Source organism: Myotis yumanensis, unplaced genomic scaffold, assembly GCF_028538775.1.
Source record: "Myotis yumanensis isolate MYYU_CA2020_CCGP unplaced genomic scaffold, mMyoYum1.0.hap1 SCAF_2, whole genome shotgun sequence".
Lineage (NCBI taxonomy): Eukaryota > Metazoa > Chordata > Mammalia > Chiroptera > Vespertilionidae > Myotis > Myotis yumanensis.
This window is the reverse complement of record NW_027223753.1, coordinates 178,471,328-178,490,517: the sequence shown is the minus strand read 5'-3', so window position 1 is coordinate 178,490,517 and position 19,190 is coordinate 178,471,328. Positions and strand designations below refer to the sequence as shown.

At 37.9% G+C, this 19,190-nt stretch overlaps 1 protein-coding gene across 5 annotated transcripts in view; it reads right to left on the bottom strand.

Moving 5' to 3' along the window:
* Positions 1 to 19,190, bottom strand: part of PEX5L (peroxisomal biogenesis factor 5 like) — a 234,259-nt gene that overhangs the window by 167,130 nt on the left and 47,939 nt on the right. For 2 of the 5 annotated variants that reach the window (XM_070406750.1, XM_070406752.1), the window contains exons 1-2: positions 6,382 to 6,943; positions 4,788 to 4,859 (exon numbers count right to left, since the gene is read on the bottom strand). The exons of 2 other annotated variants lie outside the window; for them this stretch is intronic. In XM_070406750.1, the coding sequence (XP_070262851.1) occupies positions 4,788 to 4,859; positions 6,382 to 6,474 (165 nt within the window). In that variant the 5' untranslated portion in view covers positions 6,475 to 6,943. Of the gene's footprint in view, positions 1 to 4,787; positions 4,860 to 6,381; positions 6,944 to 19,190 lie in introns of those variants that run through there. One more of the 5 variants, XM_070406751.1, reaches the window with a different exon arrangement.

The window sequence follows — 19,190 nt, the reverse complement described above, 5'->3', positions numbered from 1 at the left end:
TATAGGTGGTAATGACTAGCTAATTAAAATGACAACGATCGCCCTAGCTGGTTTGGCTCAATGGATAAAGTGCCGGCCTGTGGACTGAAGGGTCCCAGGTTCGATTCCGGCCAAAGGCACATGCTTGGGTTGTGGGCTCAGTCCCCAGTAGGGGATGTGCAGGAGGCAGCCAATCAATGATTCTCTCTCATCATTGATGTTTCTCTCTCTCTCTCTCTCCCTTTCCCTTCCTGTCTAAAATCAATAAAATATATTTTAAAAATGACAACGATCTACAGTTAACAGAGTACTATTACAAATTTTATCTCAGAGAAATGGTCAGAGATAGAAAGAGCAAAGTATTATTTTACAAATTAGAGAAGGTTCGAGAGCACAAGGCTACCAAGTAGAATTCAGTCAGACTGTAAACCTGGGTCTTTAAAGGCAACTTTGGATGTGAATGATTGTAGTTTTCTTGTTTTCAGCATTATTTTGTTGGATGTCTATGAATTCTGGATTTTAGATATCCAGGCAATGCCCAGTTAAACAATGCCAAATTTATCACAAGCCATATATGTTGTTTTCTCTTTAGAACTGCAATAATTATCTCCTTTGACTCAGTGGGCCTCAAAGTGTGGTCCAGCAGTGGGAGCTGAGGACTTAGAAATGAAAATTCTTGGGCCCCACCCAAGACCTACAGAACTGGAAACTGAGGCGGGGCCCGGCACTCTGGGCTCCAAAAGGCTGCCCAGGGGTTTCTGAGGCTGCTAACTTTTGAGAACCACTGCTTTCATCCATGTTCAGTTTCTTGTTCCCCTTATAACTGGCTGACATCTGACACTTTGCACTAAAGAATACGCTGCTGCAATGCTGAGTCCTATAACCAACCAGATCCACAGCATACTGTCAAACCCATTTCTGAAATACTTGAACTTGTGAGTATAGCCTTCATATAATCATCATATTCTATAATTCTGTGTTGGTCTTTGTTACCTCCCTTAAGTCTACTTGGAATCTGAAAACATTTTAGAAAAAGTGGTATTTAGTTTCAGCATATTATAAACTTTGAATGAAATGGACTCTAATTAAAAATAATAATTTAAAACATAATGAATTTATTATTTATTCAAAGTGGTTAATGTTTTAATCCCACCTCTAAAATCTCAGTAACTTGGAAAAGGAAACTCATGTGTGCATGAAACCTATTCCGCAACAAGATCCACCCCTGCCAATCAGGAGAAACTATTTAAATAAATAACAAAAATGATCCAAAATATATATTTAAATATTTTCTTTTAATATTTATTCTAGAAAGCAATAATTCATTAATTATATATATTACTGGAGGCCCGAGGCACGAATTCATGCATGGGTGGGGTCCCTCAGCCTGGCTGGCAATCGGGGCTGATCAGGCCGCAGGAGGTTGGCTGTGAGAGCACACTTACCACCACGGGGCAGCTCCTGCATTGAGTGTCTGCCCCCTAGTGGTTAGTGCATGTCATAGCGATCAGTCAACTGGTCATTTGGTCATTTGGTTGCTTAGGCTTTTATATATAGATAATTTATATAGAATAACTATATTTCTACATGTAATTACAATAAACAGTATATATATTTTATGTCAAATAGCTGGATCTTAGAGTCAATAAGATTTTAATCCAATATGTTTCCTTTGATTACCTTCCTAGACTTCGAGTTTAAAAGCTTTAGGGCCCAGCTGGTATGGCTCAGCGGTTGAGGGTTGACCCATGAAAAAGGAGATCACAGTTCAATTCCATTCAGGGCACATGCCCAGGTTGTGGGTCCCAAGTGTGGGATATGCAGGAGGCAGCCGATCAATGATATTTGATATTTCTATCTCTGATATTTCTATCTCTCTCTCTCCCTTCCTCTCTCTGAAATCAATAAAAAGATATTTAAAAATAATAAAAAAACTTAAGGATTTTCTTGTGGAGAATATGGATTCTGATACCAGTATAAATATAAATGTGTGAACGCACTTTTATATTTAAATGACTGTGTGTGTGTGTGTGCGTGTGTGTGTGATTACATATTATGTCACCTATTATTTGAGGATATCAACACTAATCTAAGAATTCTGTGAAATGTTTTATATGCATTTCAAATAAACTTTCCCAATAAAATTTTACAAAGAAGCACAATAAAACTTTAAACATTTTCAAAATTACTGTTCTTATGCAGAAATAACACAGAAATAACCTTTACCCCCTTGAATGTGGGCAGCCGGGGAGAACAAAATGCACATACGCTGTGCTGCTTCTGTTATTAATTTGCTTATATAAGCAAAACTGTGGGCTTTCTGTGGAAGTACCAGACTTGCACGGCTGATAAAATGGCACATAGCTTGCACAGCGTTTGTAAAGTGACAGATTCTGAAGGACAGATTTAATGAGATTAGTAGACTTCTGCCCATCATAGCCTCAAACTACTTTTTAAAATCTTTAGAATTTTGGCACCATTTACTGAAAAAGCTATTTGCAATGATATGAAGATTGACTAACATATTTCTAGCCTGTTTCTGAAAAGATAGGAAGAATAAATTGAACATTAATATTCCTCTCCAATAGTGTGTGTATATATACTATATATAATATATATTATATGTAATATAATATATCAATACATAAAATAATATTACATATAAATAATATATATAATCTACGAGATGAAGGAATATTAAACATGCATTTTACACACATACCTTTAATGCTGATCTCTTATATTCAGGAAGAATTTTTTTGTAGAATTATAAAGACTAATTAGAGTGTTTTCCCAAATATTTTACTTACAGGTAGCAACACTGTCATTGGTCCGACCTGGGATTTACTCACAACATCAACATTAAACAAACTGCCCCAAAAGGAAGAACTACTCTTAGAGCCAACAGCAAACACCAATGCCAAGTCATATTCATAATTACTCATCTTTTGAAACATGTTTGACATGAATGATTCAGCAAAGCTGGGTCCCTGCCAGCTGGTGCCAACAGGCACAATGGCACAGGAGGAAATGTGATAACGACAGAGGCAAACAATGACTGGACCAAAAAACTCTCCCTCCTTTGATTCAGGTATGGAAAGTGCTGTTTTCTGAAAAAGCAGTAAAGTAGGTCTCTCTCTCTCTCTCTCTCTCTCTCTCTCATTTTTTGAAGCTTCCTTAACAGTTAGTAAAATATGTTTGGGCACACCAACGTAAGTTTTATGGAAGGTACCATGAGATGAAGCCCATGACTCCCTTGGGCTTTCCACTCCGAAGATCTCCATGTACAATTTGATAGTTTTCGGAACCCCCAAATTCAGTTAAAAACAAAAAGAAGCTTTAGGGAGAAAGAAAAGCAGACTTGGGGTAGGATGAAACTAAAGAAATACAAAAAAGAGTAAGAATTTACCTGCCACATGATTAGGAAAGAAATTAAGTCATAACTTATTGTTTTAATAGAGAACGCATAGACATGTATATGCTCATCAGATGCTGAATGGCATCATTCACCACGTAGGGCCGGTCCTCGGATCAGAATGCCAGGCTGTGGGAGATGGAGATTGCGTGCCCCAAGTACTAATCCTGGCATAGTTCAAATGAGACCTAATAGCCGGGTAGAGCAATCAGGCTCCAGTCCCACTTACCTTATTAACGAAACTGACAATCTGGCACTAAGTAGAAATACAGGGCCAAACACTCTCTGGCCCCGTATATTATTCAGGAGCCAGAAAGTGAAGATAAGGCAAAAAAAAAACTTGAAGGTTGTTTATGGAGGTTATTTGGCCAGTTTTTCCCAGAAGATCACTTCAGTTACCTCGGTTATCCCAGCTTTGACAAGCAAGTCTCTAAGTTAACTGTTTCTGGCTGCTATTTTCTGACGGTCATTTTTCCTTTTCAGAAATATACACAATTGCTCTTTGAATGCAATCACCACGATGTAAAACAAATGCACAATTAGGAAATTGTCCAAATTCAACTTGTCTTCCTATAGCTTGCTGTCTTTCTAACCTCTTCATCTGCTCAGATGGCTTTGAATTATTTATCTCCACCTGAGTTTACATCACCCTCAGAATCAATGCCACTTATACATTAAGCGAATGTGCAGTTAGCTTGTCTCCCCGACAATTAACAAAGACATTAAGGGCTGATGCCAATTCAGTGGCATAAGCTGGATACCTTCCATTACCTGGTGTGTCATTGTTTTTGGTCTATTAAGCAGTTTTCAATTTCACCTTATGGGCCCATATAAAACCCAAGCTAGATGTTTCTCAAATTATAGGCAGTATTACAGGTCTTAAATAGCTTCATTTTTGTTTTTTAAACATCATCTCTAAATTTACTGGAGACTAGCTGAGAAACTAAATTGGGTAATCTATCTATCTATCTAGATAGACATATTTTAAACTTTTCAGTTTTTTTAAAGTCTTTTGTCTCCCTCTCCCTAAATCATATTCATTGTCTTACACTAAGGGTAGCATTTCTCATTTTCAAAAAAATATACTTTCTGATTCTTGCTTAAATCTATTTTGCTAACCAAATTATCATTGTTGTTTTGATTCATTTTTCAAAGGGGGCTTTTAATTTTCCAAAAGTTATCTTTTCTTGTTCTGCTTTATTTTTCACCATTCTTACACCCTGACATACAAAAGTCAGTGGATCAGAGGCATCATGGGGGGAAGCTTAGTAACTCTCAAAATCTATCTTGTTAGACAGGCCTCCTCAATTAGGGCAGGGCTGAATGCTCAAAGGCTTCAGCTGTCAAAACTCTACAGTGAAACAGTAGAAAATGTATGTAAGCATTCACTTACCTGCTTTTGATCAACAATTATCTCGAGGTCTTCATCACTGCTTAGTTTTCCATATCCTTTTTCTTTACTTTTCTTGTGAAAGAATAATTTTAAATGATCATTTAGTTTGTTTCCATTAATAATCTAAATCCCACTTAATACTTTTAAAAGATAAAGTTTACTTAGCCCTGTTCCCTAGTCATAATACATTATTCTTCATGTCAGTTTCTCATGGACAATAGCAAATGTTTTATTGTTAAGCTGTTGGTTTATAATTATTCATTAAGTATTTTTTGCTTAGTCTCTTCCATACAAATTACATCTTTATTCTTCTCTGAATATTGTTATGCTTCTTTTTTTATTCTGTAGTTTTAGAAAAGATTCTTTAATACTTTAATATAAATAATTCCTCTAAGAGTCTGGAGCACATTTTTCTTAAAGGTCAAAACTGCAGTTAGTAATACTAGGCTTAAGACTTCAACTATTAAATGTTTTATTTTAATCCCTTATATATTTTTAAGAATAAGACCAGTGTCCTGCAACTCAGATAAAAAATCTTTAGATTTTACACATTTGCTTATAAATCAGATAAAAACTAACATTGTAAAAACAACTCAGAAATAATTTTAAAAAGATAAATAACTTTCAGAATTAGTTTGAAAAGTTAGAAGAGTACAGACCATCTTTAAAAACGAATTTATTAGCATTTTATCATTTCTCCCCCAATGACCATTCTCCTTCTACCTACCCCATAGAAAAATTCTAACATCAGAAAAGGATAGATCATGACAACCATTTAACTGTTGTGTTGATAGGAGAAAGATCATTTATCTGAGTCTTTTTTATTCTTTCTTGCAATGCCCTGCTGATGGGAATGCCAGAAATGACATATTTCTTCCAAATTTCAGAAATTAAAGACCTCTATAGAGGACCAGTAATAAAAGGGGAAAAAAAGAAATTGCTATACAGTTAGCTATATTTCAAAGTTATTATTTTTTTTAAAAACAATTCCTTCTTTAGGTACTAACTACATTGACTAGAATTAAGGGAATTAAAAATGTTTCTTATGTTTGCACCTACTGTACCAATTAGAATCCCCATCTCATTGGGGGAGGAAATGCTATCCTTTATGAAACATGACATAAATCTGTTTACAGTGTGGGACATGACTCTTGTCTTCCCCCCCAATAACATTTCAAAACCAGATTTCCACATTTCCTCCTCAATAAATGTACCTACTATTTTTCTGTGTGTGTGTGTGTGTGTGTGTGTTCGTGTGTGTGTGTTCGTGTGTGTAATAAAGAGATTTCTGAATCTTCAAGTATTAGGATGCATAAATACAGTCTCATTCATATATTAATGAATTTGGCCACTTAGAACAGAACAGATGGCCACAGTACTTCTCTCTATTGTTATTCTTGTCCTCATTTGAGGAACCATTTCAGGATTAATGGAAAACAAAGAGAACAAGGGTGGTTTCAACCAAGCTGACTTCCTTCCTATCACTTGGCTTTTATATCCTTTTAGTCCCCTGGTTGCCATAGGATATTGTCCAGAGACCCTCTAATGCAAAACGTTTAGAAATGCTTTTCCGAATATTGATCTGTATACGTACCAAGTAGCTCATTTGCATGACTCGATTTCTGGACAAAAGGACATTAAGTAGAGATGGAATGTGGGTCCTCCCATCCATGTCACTGTCAGACATCCCAGAATTCTTTGCACCAGAGGCAGTGGCTTCATTGCCAGAACTTGCTGAGCAGAGAACCACAGATCTTGCCCAGCTATAGTATTTATAATGTATGGCAATAATGGGAATATCCCTGAATCATTGTCTTGTCTTTGTAAATATTGTGAAAATTTAGGCTAGCACAAAAAGTCATTGAAACAAAAATTTCTTCTTTTCTAACTAATTCTTATCCAAGCACAATGTTCTCTGCTGTTCTAGCTTAATGCTTTAAAAAAAACAAACCTATGAATTATATCTCATCCCACACATAAGGACTACTCAGCCTCTTTGTCCTAAAAGCTCCCAGCTTTCCCTTTTTAATGCCCCGCCCCAGACTTCCTTGTGATTAGCAAATCAGTGCTAATTGATATAAAAATATCCGAATTCTTAGAACATAATTCAAAGTTGCAGTTTCTGCCAATACCAGCATCCCACCTTTCCAATTTAATCCCAACTCTTTATCTGATATAGTAGTACATTTTTCTGACGAGAGGCAGGGTCAGGAAAGGAGAGTATCACCCAAACTTCTGAAAGCAGAAGTTGGCATTTTCCAAAAGTGGGAGGAGGAACTTAGAGCTCTGATACTGTATTTAAACCCCCAAGTCTCCAAACAGCACACAACTGCACGCAGTCAGATTTCTTACAGTTTTCCTCTAGAGTTAAGCAATATTTCCCAGTTCACCCCATAACCCCAGGGGGATTAAGCCTTTTCTGCACCAGGATGGTTATTCCCTCACTTACTGCTTTATTTCTAGTGGGAGCACAATCCTCTTTCAAGCACTCAGCTCCCACTTTGCCTGCTTAGATGAGCCAGCCCAGGCAGGGATCTTCAGCTCGCCTCCCTCCTCCCAGCCGGGAGTCCCTGTCTTCTATCTAAGCACTTTTGTCGAGCACAGAAAGCAACTCCATCATCGCTTTCTGCGTGGTCTCTCCCATAAGCCAAAGGACTGAACTAGAAGGAGAGAGAAAGCTGACCTCTCCACTCTCCAAGCCTGAGAGCCTGAGGAGGCAGGGCTTCTGTGGGAGGAGAAGCCCGAGGGCAATCACTTCCTGTGCTCCTCCCACCTCCCCTGGCCACTGAGGCAGTGAGGGAAGGCCCCTTCCCCCCACAGCCTCAGCAGGCTGCCTGCCAGCGATTTTGTGCACTGCTCACCTAAGTGCAGTTCAGGAGGGAGTGTTAGTGCAGTGGAGCTAAAACAGGGAAGACTTTGAGATGGGCAGAGTGAGGAAAGGCACAAGGGAAATAACTCATCATTTGCCGACAATGCCTCATTCCCTGTAAGAAGCTTTTAGCTGGAGATCAGGGTCCCATCTCTGAAACGCCAAGCCTCTTTTATCTCCCATCTTCCCCACACCAATCTAAATCCTTTCTGAGTAACTGGAAAGAGGACTATCTAGTTCCTTCTTGGTGCTAATAACTTTCTTAATAGCCTGAATCACATCTCTGGTTTTCTTAAGGACAATGACCCTGGCTCCCCTCTCTGCAGACATTCCACCATCTCTCCTTAGCCCTGTTTACCTTTTGCTTCCCACTCCTTCATTCTCTCCTCCACAAAAGTAGAACAGAACGCTAGGTTTATTCACTTGACTTAAATAAACCATAAAACTTAGAAACTGTATAGGAAGACAATATATGGTCGCAGATATAGAATGCATTACGTAAGAAAATTTTGCAAGTAACAACAAAGCAACAAGATAATTTGGTGAGATAGAGACCTGAAATATGACGCACCCTATGTTCAATTTCAGAATAGGGTTTTATTAAAAAGTAACACTATTAATTGAAAGATACTTCTTGTGTCTGGGTTGAATTAAAAGGATTTTTCATACTCATTAGGAATGGAATATATAAAGGAAATTTTGAAAGGAAAAAGGAACACATGATTTAGTTAATTATACAAATTTGCCTCAACTGCAATTTTTGCCTAACTTATATAGATGTCAAAATAAATGTCAAGGTTAAAGATCACATGCAAATATTAAAAAAAATTTTACTATCATTTATTCAATACTGCAACGAATGATAAGTAGGCCTAATTTATTAAAGCAAATGTTACATAGAGACTATGTACAGAAAAGTACAGAGACCTTCCCACTCTCTTCTTCATGGTTGTCAGTATTCAGTTGCTATCTTCTCATTTTCCCTCTCTTTAATCCCTTCCCCACCACCTTCCTACCTGCAGGCTGCAAAATTGTTTAGTTTTCCCTGTCCTGAAAGATGACTTCCTCGCATCTGCTTTCCCCTAAAGCAGGGGTTTTCAACCCTTTTCATCTCATGGCACACATAAACTAATTACTAAAATTCTGCGGCACACCAAAAATATATTTTTGGTGATCTGACAAAAAATAAGATATAATTTTGATTCATTCATACCAGATGGCTATTGTTGTGTTGGCTGTTGTCATTTTTTAATTTGACAATCTAAGAGAAAAGAGGTCAGTGTATCTGACTAAATAGTCAGGTGTTGCACATTTTAAAAATTCTTGTGGCATAAAAGGGGGAAGAATGGGGGACACCTGTGATAATGTCAACAATTAAAAAAAATATTCTTGAGACACACCAGTGTGCCTGCCACTGTGGAAAATCACTACCTTAAAGGCATTCGTTTACTCTTTCTTATCTTTTCACTGTCAAACTTGAAAGAGTGGTCCATTCTTACTAGCAACAGCTCTTTTCTCCTCAATTCTACACCATTCACAATCAGGTTGCAATTGACTGTAATTGCATTCTTGACAATCGCCAATGGACTCCTATTTATCAAATTCTTTAGCAGTCCTTTTTTTTTTTTTTAAGAGCTAATTGTATGAATTAGCCCCAATGCAATTTGTGACTGACCACAGATGTTAAAATAAATGCAATCGTTATTTCTTTTAGTGGTCAAGTTTGTATGAAGTATTTTAAAAAACGCCTTTGCTGTTATTTACACTATTATAGCTATTGAATGGTATCTCTACTGAATAGAGTGTCAGTGAGAGGGAGGAGGGATTGGGAAAGGAGATGATGTGCTGAGTTTGTGGTGTCTTTAGAAAGTTCATCCTCATGGAAAGATCCAGTCGACCATTTGGAAATACAGGTCAATATCTTAGAAGAGAGAGATAAGGTAGGACACATGGGTTGCTGGGGATAATCAAAATTACAGACATGGACCAACTCATTAAAAAAGAAAACAGAGTCAAAGAGATGAGAACTAAGGCCAGAGTCCTGGAGAACGTAGAATGTAAAGAAGGGGCCAAAGAAAAGCCAGTGAAGGAGGCTGAGTAGGAGTGGTGAAAGGTAGGAGATCCCGGAGAATGCAGTCAAAGGAAAAAAGAATTGTGGATAGTGTTGATTCGGGTTGTTTTCCTGAGCAGGATGCAAGGGTGATTTCTTTCCCGGGTCCTTGTCCAGATGGATTCGAAGAATGAAGCCACAGACAAAAGGTGATAGGTGAAAAGGGCGGAACTTTATTGGAAGCAAATACAGACTCCCATGTAGGGAAGGGGTTCCAAGGGGGTAACCCACCAAACTCCTTTTTTTCTAAAGTTTATAAAGGCTGTAGTTCTTTGTCCCTTCTTGCCCCCTTCTAGTTGGGTCCCTTCCTCACTTTATGATCCTATGCTTGTCTAATTGGTCACTCTTTTTGCAGAATATCAGCTTCAAAACCAATGTGGTGCCTCCCTCTCTCTCTCCCCCTTACTTGTAACATTTCTCTATCTCCTGTGAAAATCTGTTTTCCTCTTTCTGCCATTGGCCAACATTTCTCTATCCTCTGAGAAAGTTTCATTTCCCCCCATACTCTGTGGTGCTTCTTTATTTCTGTGAATGTCTTCCTCTCCTCTTCTCCTGTGGCACATTTTTATTCTCTGTGAATGTATGCCTTCTGGGAGCTCTAAGCCCTCACCTATGCCTTCCTCCCCCATGGACCCTCTTTATGACTAAAAACCCCCAAACCTGCCTATTTTATCCCTAAAATTCCTTTCAGTGTCAAATGCTGATGAAAGGGTAAGTAAGGATTATATTTGGTGTTTTGGAAGTCTTCAAGAACTAGGAACAGGAGAATTCATAAAGGTGGAATCAAGATTAGAGTAAATTAATGAATACAGTGGCAGTAAGGGAGTAAGGCAGTGAGAGAGGTCTTAGCTACTGTAGGACAGCTTGACTAAAAAGAGGGAAAATTTTTTAAGATGGTAAATCTCAGGGTAAGTGCTCTTTCCACAGTTTAAAAAAAAAAGGAAAAAGAAGGAGCAAGAATGATAGTGGAAAGACAAATGATATAGTATCACGTGATCTCACTCATATTTGGAATCTAATGAACAAAACAAACTGATGAACAAAATAGATCCAGAGACATAGAAGCATGGAACAGACTGTTGAACCTCAGAGGGAAGGCGGAGGTGGTTGGGTGGACGGGAAGAGATTACCAAAGAACTTGTATGCACATGTGCATAACCCATGGACACAGGCGATAGGGTGGTCTGGCTCAGGTGTGGGCTAGAAGGGGTCAGTGGGGGAAAAGGAGGACATCTGTAATATTTTCAACAATAAAGATAAGAGTAAATACATAAATAAATAGGGAAAATAAGTTTTCCTCACTCCCGCATTGTAAAAAAAAAATACAGGGAAAAATTGCTGTAAAAGTTACTATAGTCCCCTGTCCCTTTATGTAAAGGTATTGAGTATGTTTATAGTTCAAGAATAAATTGGTAAAGAAGTGAAAATGTAGATACCAGCGGGTAAAGGGAGATAATTCATGAAGCAAGAAAGTAAGAACAAAATCATGTAGGAGAAAAACTGCATGTCTCTCTTTGAAAATTTTCAATTACGTAATCTATATTTATAGAACAAAAACCTAGAAGGATATATAGCAAATATTAAAGTCCTGTCCTCTGGGGGATGGAATTATGCATGGTCTATGTGTTCTCTTTGTACCTGGGAGAACTCTTTGAAATAAGAATACATTTCTTTCATAATAAAAAAGTAAACAAAATGTGATTGCTGGAGAGATCCATAAAATTGCCATGGAAAAAGACGCATTTAAAGTCTACTTTGCAGAAAAATGACTGGATCAGGGCTTTACCCTTCCTTTTATTATGTTTCTGGAAGAATAAAAGCTTTTTTAAAAAATGTAGAAATTCATGCTACAGTTGTTGCTTATGACCCTTGTGGCAAGCGTGCTAGAAAGGTGGAACGAATGTTTTGTTTATTGCATTTAATATGCCCCTTTCCTCTTGACTCTCCCTTATAATATTAAGTTTCTCAGTTCTTTGACATCACGTCATTTTGGTCTCACATCACCTGCCCCCCCCCCCCCCCCCCCTTTAATACTCACGGTATCAGCACAGGCACAAACACTGCTGCTGTAGGAGCCAAAGAAACAGGCATAAGGGAGAAAGAGGAGGTTCTCCTGAAAGGCCTGGAATAAGGGCTTGCGAGTTCCCCCTGTTTAGGATGGAAGCCTGGATTGATCTTTCAGATAGAAAGTAATCACCTTACCAAGTAAAAGGATAAATTTCAGATCTTTTATTTTTCTTACATTTGGAAGAAATCAACTTTCTGAAGGGAAAATGTCATCATTATGGGGAATCATTTACAGAGGGGCTTGTTAAGTCTGGCATTTTTCAAAAACATTTTTTCCCTTTTAAAAGACATTAATAGCTGTGCTCCCCCCTCCAATAGTGATCCTGTTAGAGTAAAACAAAAGAGCCACAGGGTGCAATTTTCTAGTTTTGGGCCAGCAGAGGCAAACATAACATATGGCAATCAAAGTCAGTTCTGAAGGTATATTGCTGAGTGAAAAAAGAAATATAAGGACAGCAAATATGTTGATGCATTTTAAATTATGTTCTAAGTCATATGCATATGTCTATATATGGAGCAACTTTTTTACTTTAAGGCTAAATCTAATTGAGAATGTAGATATCCCTGTTTACTATTAGTTGGGTAATAAAATGGCAGTGATGCACAATCCCATTTCCCCTGTAGCCTCATGGTCCCTCCTAAATGCTGGATCTGTAAGAGAATAACCTAAAGAGTTTACAAAGTTTCTTAAAAGTAGTTTTTATTTTCCAAGTTTTCCAAAGATGAGAATTCTTCAATATGAATATCCATTGAAATTACTCAATCTGATGTTGTGCAATGGCATTTTCTTCAGCATACACATTTATTATCAGGTGTGCACCTTATATATTTCTTCCAATATTCTATCATGAAAAGTTTCAAACAGACAGCAAAGTTCAACAAATTGTATAGTGAGCACCTGTATACTTACTACCTAGATTATACCACTAACATTTTATTATTCTTGCTTTTTTGCATATCTGTCCATCTGCTGGGATATATTTTTAAAGTATAGTGCATGCTGTCACATGTCTATACATTCTTTTTTCCATGGTTTATTTAATTTAATTTACTTTTAAAACTCAGGAAAGCAAAACCACTGGTTCAGTAGGCTTCCAAAATAAGAGCACTACAAGTTGAGGATTTGTTCCCCTCCAGCTTTCATGTGAAAAGCAAATCAGTGAACTACTTTTCCAGCACTGAGCGCTGGGGATAGGTCCTATCACTAGGATTAGGCAAGAGGAGCTTTGATCAAAGGGCTGGGATTTCATAGTTCTCAGTCAAAAGCAAGTGATCAAACAACTCAACTTTTTGAGACAAATCCATGGTGTGGTAGGCAGTTCCAGTTGATATTAATCCCCATGTCTTCATTTCACACCCTTTGATCATCAGTGTTTCCTGCAAAGACTTCACTCTGCTCTGGGCTAGGTAAGAACGCTTCACCTCAGGTGCTTGTAACACAGTGGCAAGCCCCAGGACAGGGCGGGGATGGCTAATGGCTTATTCGAGGGAAAGGGCTCGGTGTGCTCCAAGGAACAGTACTTGGGTGTGTGTTTTTTTAGATTAAGTAGGCAGAAAACAAAACAAAATGTGAACTTCCAGTTATGTCAGATTCAGCAATGTTCCACATTACTTTGAGCACAATAAGTAAACTCTTCTTAACCTTCCCTCACCCCCCAAACCAAACAACACCACATTCAAAGAAAAACAAAACAAAAAATAATGTCCTTCTTCACAGAAAAATTGAGTCCAATTCTTTCATCTGGAAGGTTCTGGTCTCTACAAAAATCACCTCCTCATTTCCTCTAGGCCTGGCTCTTGGAGCTGTAAATGCAGTTGCAGAGCATGCAATGGCTGTTATATAAAAATTGTTTTCTGCCTGCTGAAGACAATAATGGTTGAAAAGTGATTTATTTCAAACTACTAGGTTTCTTGGCATTATGTGGTCCTGGTACTATATCCAGGCAAGGTGACTCGAACATGGTGGTTTTACCCTTGATCACTCCGATAGCAGGGCAGGGGTGGTTGTTTGTGTAGGATAGGTAAGGAGCCCAAGAGAACAGACATTATTTCTGATCCCGACATAGCAAATAAAGACTACTGTCACATAAAATAGTCCCCATTCCTCCCCCAAAATGAAGCAAAGAGTAAAGTATGTATTCTATATCTTTGCAGCTGGAGAAAAATAAGAACTAATCTATAGGTATTTAAAACTGAAACTATTACTTGGTGTTCTGCTTCTGATCCCTTTTGAAACGATTTCTTATTTTTATACATGTGGATCCTACAAGACAGGGCAGAAACCGTGTCACCCCAATTGCAAACTCAAGTGTGACTACCACTGGCCTGGCCAGCAGCTCCCTTTCCCTCTCCCCGGCAGTGGGCACACCTGGCATTGCACACCTGTCGCTGCCTTCCTATATAACAATTGATCTGAACATGATAATTTTATGCCATTGTGAAAGCAATCAGGCATCTTTGTATTTTGTAGTTTGTATTTTGTATTAATAAAAAAGAAAGGGGAAAAATACCAATCTAGCTGCTTCGATAAGCATTCCTGTTTCCCAAGTACATTAAGCCTCTATTTTCATACCTTTTCTTTCTTTTTTTTAAAATATATTTTATTGATTTTTTACAGAGAGGAAGGGAGAGAGATAGAGAGTTAGAAACATCGATGAGAGAGAAACATCGATCAGCTGCCTCCTGCACATCTCCTACGGGGGATGTGCCCGCAACCCAGGTACATGCCCTTGACTGGAATCGAACCTGGGACCCTTCAGTCCGCAGGCCGACGCTCTATCCACTGAGCCAAACCGGTTTTGGCAATTTTCATACCTTTTCTAAACTCGCACGTTGCTTTAACACTATGAAATGTGTTTGAGAAAAATTTGTCTATGACATTTTGTTTCTGACAAGAGCCAACACAAAATTTGTATTTCAGCCATAGAATCTATGCAAAAGGTTAAAGTTGTTTGCCATTAAGCTACATCTATGCAACTGATTGACTTATAACCAGTTTTTTATGATGGCTCCAATAGCATTAGAGGATTTTTCTCTCATGTGGATCTATACGCAGCCATGACAGCTGAAAATAAATCTTTCCTGTTCCTCAGAGTGATGGATTTCCTGGAGGAATAGCTCATTGCTCTCACCTCTGAGGTCTCCCTAAGGCTTTGGTCACCTCAAGAATCCCAATTCTCATAATTTTTCCATCAGTCTCCCTATGGCTTCTTTTGTTCATCCTTTTTTTCCAATGGCTCATACATTCACTGAGGACATTACAGATAAGTCATGGCAATCCCTGGAGGATGGGCAGGTCCAGGGTTCCTTTCCATCTTCTTCGTGGATAAGGGCTTCTGGGTAACTGCTTGTTGAGGGAGCTTTTCTAAGCACAGGATTTATAGGAGCAAGAAAGATCGGGGCCCCAGACAGATCATTTATCTTCTGGACATGTGACAATCCATTAAAAGAATAAAACAGCAGAGTCCAGAGGACATAGCCAAGCACATAGACGACTTTACGATAGACATCAGCTAACACCTTGCTTAATATAGAGAATATTGCTGCTAATGATGGGGAAAAGATAGTAAAAGGCAAAGTTGAAGCAATTTCATTTATATCGAATATTGCCACCAACCACCTGAGCTCAAATATTCTGTGAATCCTTGGCTCAGGTAAAAAAGGGGTTTGATGTCTAGAAATTGTGTGTCTGATAATATTGGACATTGAAATATTTCATGTATTTGTTCAGGCAAAACTGTATTAATTTAGAACAATGGTTGCTTCCTGTTGTTATATGGTCACCCTTTTAGCACTTGGGATCCTAGATTTAGTCAATATGATTATGTGTTATATCACAAAATTAGTAATTTGTAGTGTGTTACCTCTGACATTTTCAGCAAATATGACATGCGTTACTGGAAAAAAAATAATCACAAATACATTCCAATACACCTGGTATTTTTGGCAGTTTGTTGATTTTTTTAAATAGGAAATTCCATATGATTTAATCAGCTGATTAGAAAGAAATGGTCTTCAAAAAATAAACAATTATAAAACTTCCCTTATTTGGTGATGAGATAAGGAATGGTGGGACCTTCTCTAATATGGTAATTTTATTTTTCCTTGGCATGAGTATGAAGTATGTTCATTTTACTCTTACACTTTAAACATTTTATGTATTTTATACTTTATAATAAAAGTGTATTACTAAACTTTTATTTTTAACACATTTTATAGATTCAAAATATTTGGATATTTTCATAAAAGAGTCTTGGGTGTCCTATGTAAGATGATAATGAAACAGATTTTGCCATATTTTTTGGACTATTTTCTTTCATCCTCTAAGTCAGCGGTTCTCAACCTGTGGGTCGTGACCCCTTGGGGGGTCGAATGACCCTTTCACAGGGCTCGCCTAAATACATCCTGCATATCAGATATTTACATTACGATTCATAACAGTAGCAAAATTACAGTTATGAAGTAGCAACAAAAATAATTTTATGGTTGGGGGTCACCACAACATGAGGAACTGTATTAGAGGGTCGCGGCATTAGGAAGGTTGAGAACTACTGCTTAAGTGTTTTTGATCACCTACTATGAATGTGCTGAATTCGGGGGCATACTCGGCAGGTGTGGTCATAAGGCTTGAGGCCTAACTGTGGAAGGGAGGTAGTCAAACAAGCAATTACAAAAATGTGAGGAGCCTGTGACAGAGGAGTCTGGGAGGTGAAGGAGGCGGAAGGACGACTTTGTGTCAAGGTCCAGACTGAGATCCTAATGACAAGTAGAAGCCATCAGGTGGAGCAGAGGGGCTTGGGGAAGCAGGTATGGAAAGAATGGCACAGAGGGAAGACCCAAGGTAAGAGATGGCAGGGCCTTCTAACATCTGAGAGGATGATTGTGTGGCTACAGAACAGGTAGGATTTGGGGGAATGGTCCCAGGTGAGGTTGGAGAGGAAGGCAGAGTCTTGAAATTCTGTCTTTGTATTCAGGGCAATGTGGAGCCATTGCACAGGCTTAATCTGTGCTTCAAGAAGCCCACTGGCTAAGTGTGGGACATGGATGGGAGGAAAGGAGACTGCAGTCAAGGAGAGAAGAGGGGGCTACTGAATGTTTGGTTTGTGACAGCTGTGGAGCCTGCTTAACCAGAAGTGGAGAGAGCTGACCACGCACCAATTCTATTACGACATGCTTAGTTCATCACTTTGTATATCATGAAATTACATTTTCAGTACTGGCTACTGTGAGTGATAACAGTATCCACATGTTCTGTAGTCAGGAATTAAATGAGCAGCAAATGGCCCTCCAACAGACACATTCTAGGGACTCACCGAACTTAGTAATATGTAAAATTAATTTAGGAAAAATTCAATGAAACAAAAAACTTTTCAGAGCTAGAGATGGGTAATTAGAGAGGAGAGAGAGAGACAGAGAGAAGAACAAAGAGAGATAATATATTTTGACTGACATAGCAAAAAACTTTGCACTTAGTGAAGGATATGAATTTTTGTTCTCTACAAAGTCCTAAAACAATATCTAAACTTTTCTTGTTGTTTCTTGCTATTGGACAAAAACAAAGGGAGTCTGTTTTACAAAGATACAATGTGAGATTGTTCAGTGCTACAGACCATCTAAAAGGCTTGATTGTGATTTTTGAAAATCAACAACAGGAATTCTTTATGCAAACCTAAGAACTAAACTGCCCAGGGAGCATAAAATATTGAAAAGGAAATGTATTTACTCAAGTGTATTTGGGATATTATCAAAGCTAATGTGCTTTTAAGAGAATTGAGAGGGCATATTTAGAGCTGGGTTAAGAAAAAACATACAGTTGCTCCATTTGTTTTTCACTTGTCAAAAGATAAAACTTGAACAATGGGAAAAGCTGGAGTAACATAAGGTGAGAAGGTAATAAAACACAATATTTATCTTCTTGTTCAAAGTTCGTTTGGAGAGTCTTGCTACTTAATAACTTTTGTTATTAATATTTAAAAACAATTGCATGTTTCATGCAAAACATTGAAGGATGTCCAGCTACATATAGGCAAACTTCAGAGCTCCAGGACGAAGCGTTCCAGTGAGTATAGATGACTACTGACAGTTTCCTCTCTCGGCAGTTCAAATCTTTTCATTTTTTCTCTTTAGGAATAAATCCCCAAATCTTAGATGCTTCTACTAGGGAGGTAATCACAAAACTTTAAAGAGACAATGAGAAAGACTTATTGAACAATACAGAACAGAGGAATTTCACTGATAACGAATATGAATCTCATATCAATTTAAGAGCCCTGTATGGGTTCCTTTGAAGAGTCCTTGCAAACTTTGACTAATACCCCAAAGTGTATTGATAAAAGAGTACTGAGAGAGGGAAGGGTGGCTGATACTCAATTACTTTGAATGCATCTTTGCAAGTAGAAATAAACTTTAAAGACTCTTTTAAAAACTCCTTTACTCTTATAAAATTTTCCTGGGTAGGCAAGTGAGGGGGTTTAAAACGAGACAATAGCCAGGAACAGCTACATTGCAATCGATAGTACAGTGCCCCAAATAGAAAACGCTTTTTTAAAATTATAAAAGCAGAAGCTTATCCTTATAAAAAAACACTAAAATGACATTTTTAAGAACAGAAGTGTGTATTTTGTCTTATAGCAAAAAGAAAAAAATTAATTACTCCTATTATTCCTAACCCCTCTTATTTTCTCTTACTGATGCCATTCCAAAAAAATTATATACACGACATGCACATATATGTATGTATAATATATATTCATATATACATAAATATGTATTTTTATGACATAAATGTGGTGGTTGTATAAGCACTAAACTACTCTTTTTACTCAACAACATACTGTAAATATTTTTCATACTAACACACATCCACATCTACCTTACATAACCAAGTTCACCTATATTATTAACAGATTTTTGTTGAGAAAGTTTAAGAAATACTGAAAACCATCAGAATGAAGAATGTAGGTAACACTTAAGAGACAATGCTAGCCTGGCCGGTGTTGCTCAGTGGTTGGGTGTTGACGCTGGAACCAAAAAGTCACCAGTTTGATTCCCAGTCAGGGCACATGCTCAGTTGCAGGTTTGATCCCCAGTACAGGGTATGGAGGAGGCAGCCAATTGATGATGTTTCTCTCTCATCAATGTTTCTATCTCTCTATTCCTCTCCCTTCTCCTCTAAAAATCAATAAAAACATTAAAAAAGAGAGAGAGACTATGCTAGTGTTGTCTGGAGAAGCTGGTGGCTTTTGAGATTCTTTCATGTGGTCTGCAAAGCTAAAACTATTTGCATAATAGCACTAAGATGTCATTTACCTTGTTGTTGTGTTGACATTTGCATGGATAGTGCAAAAGCAGCTGTGGG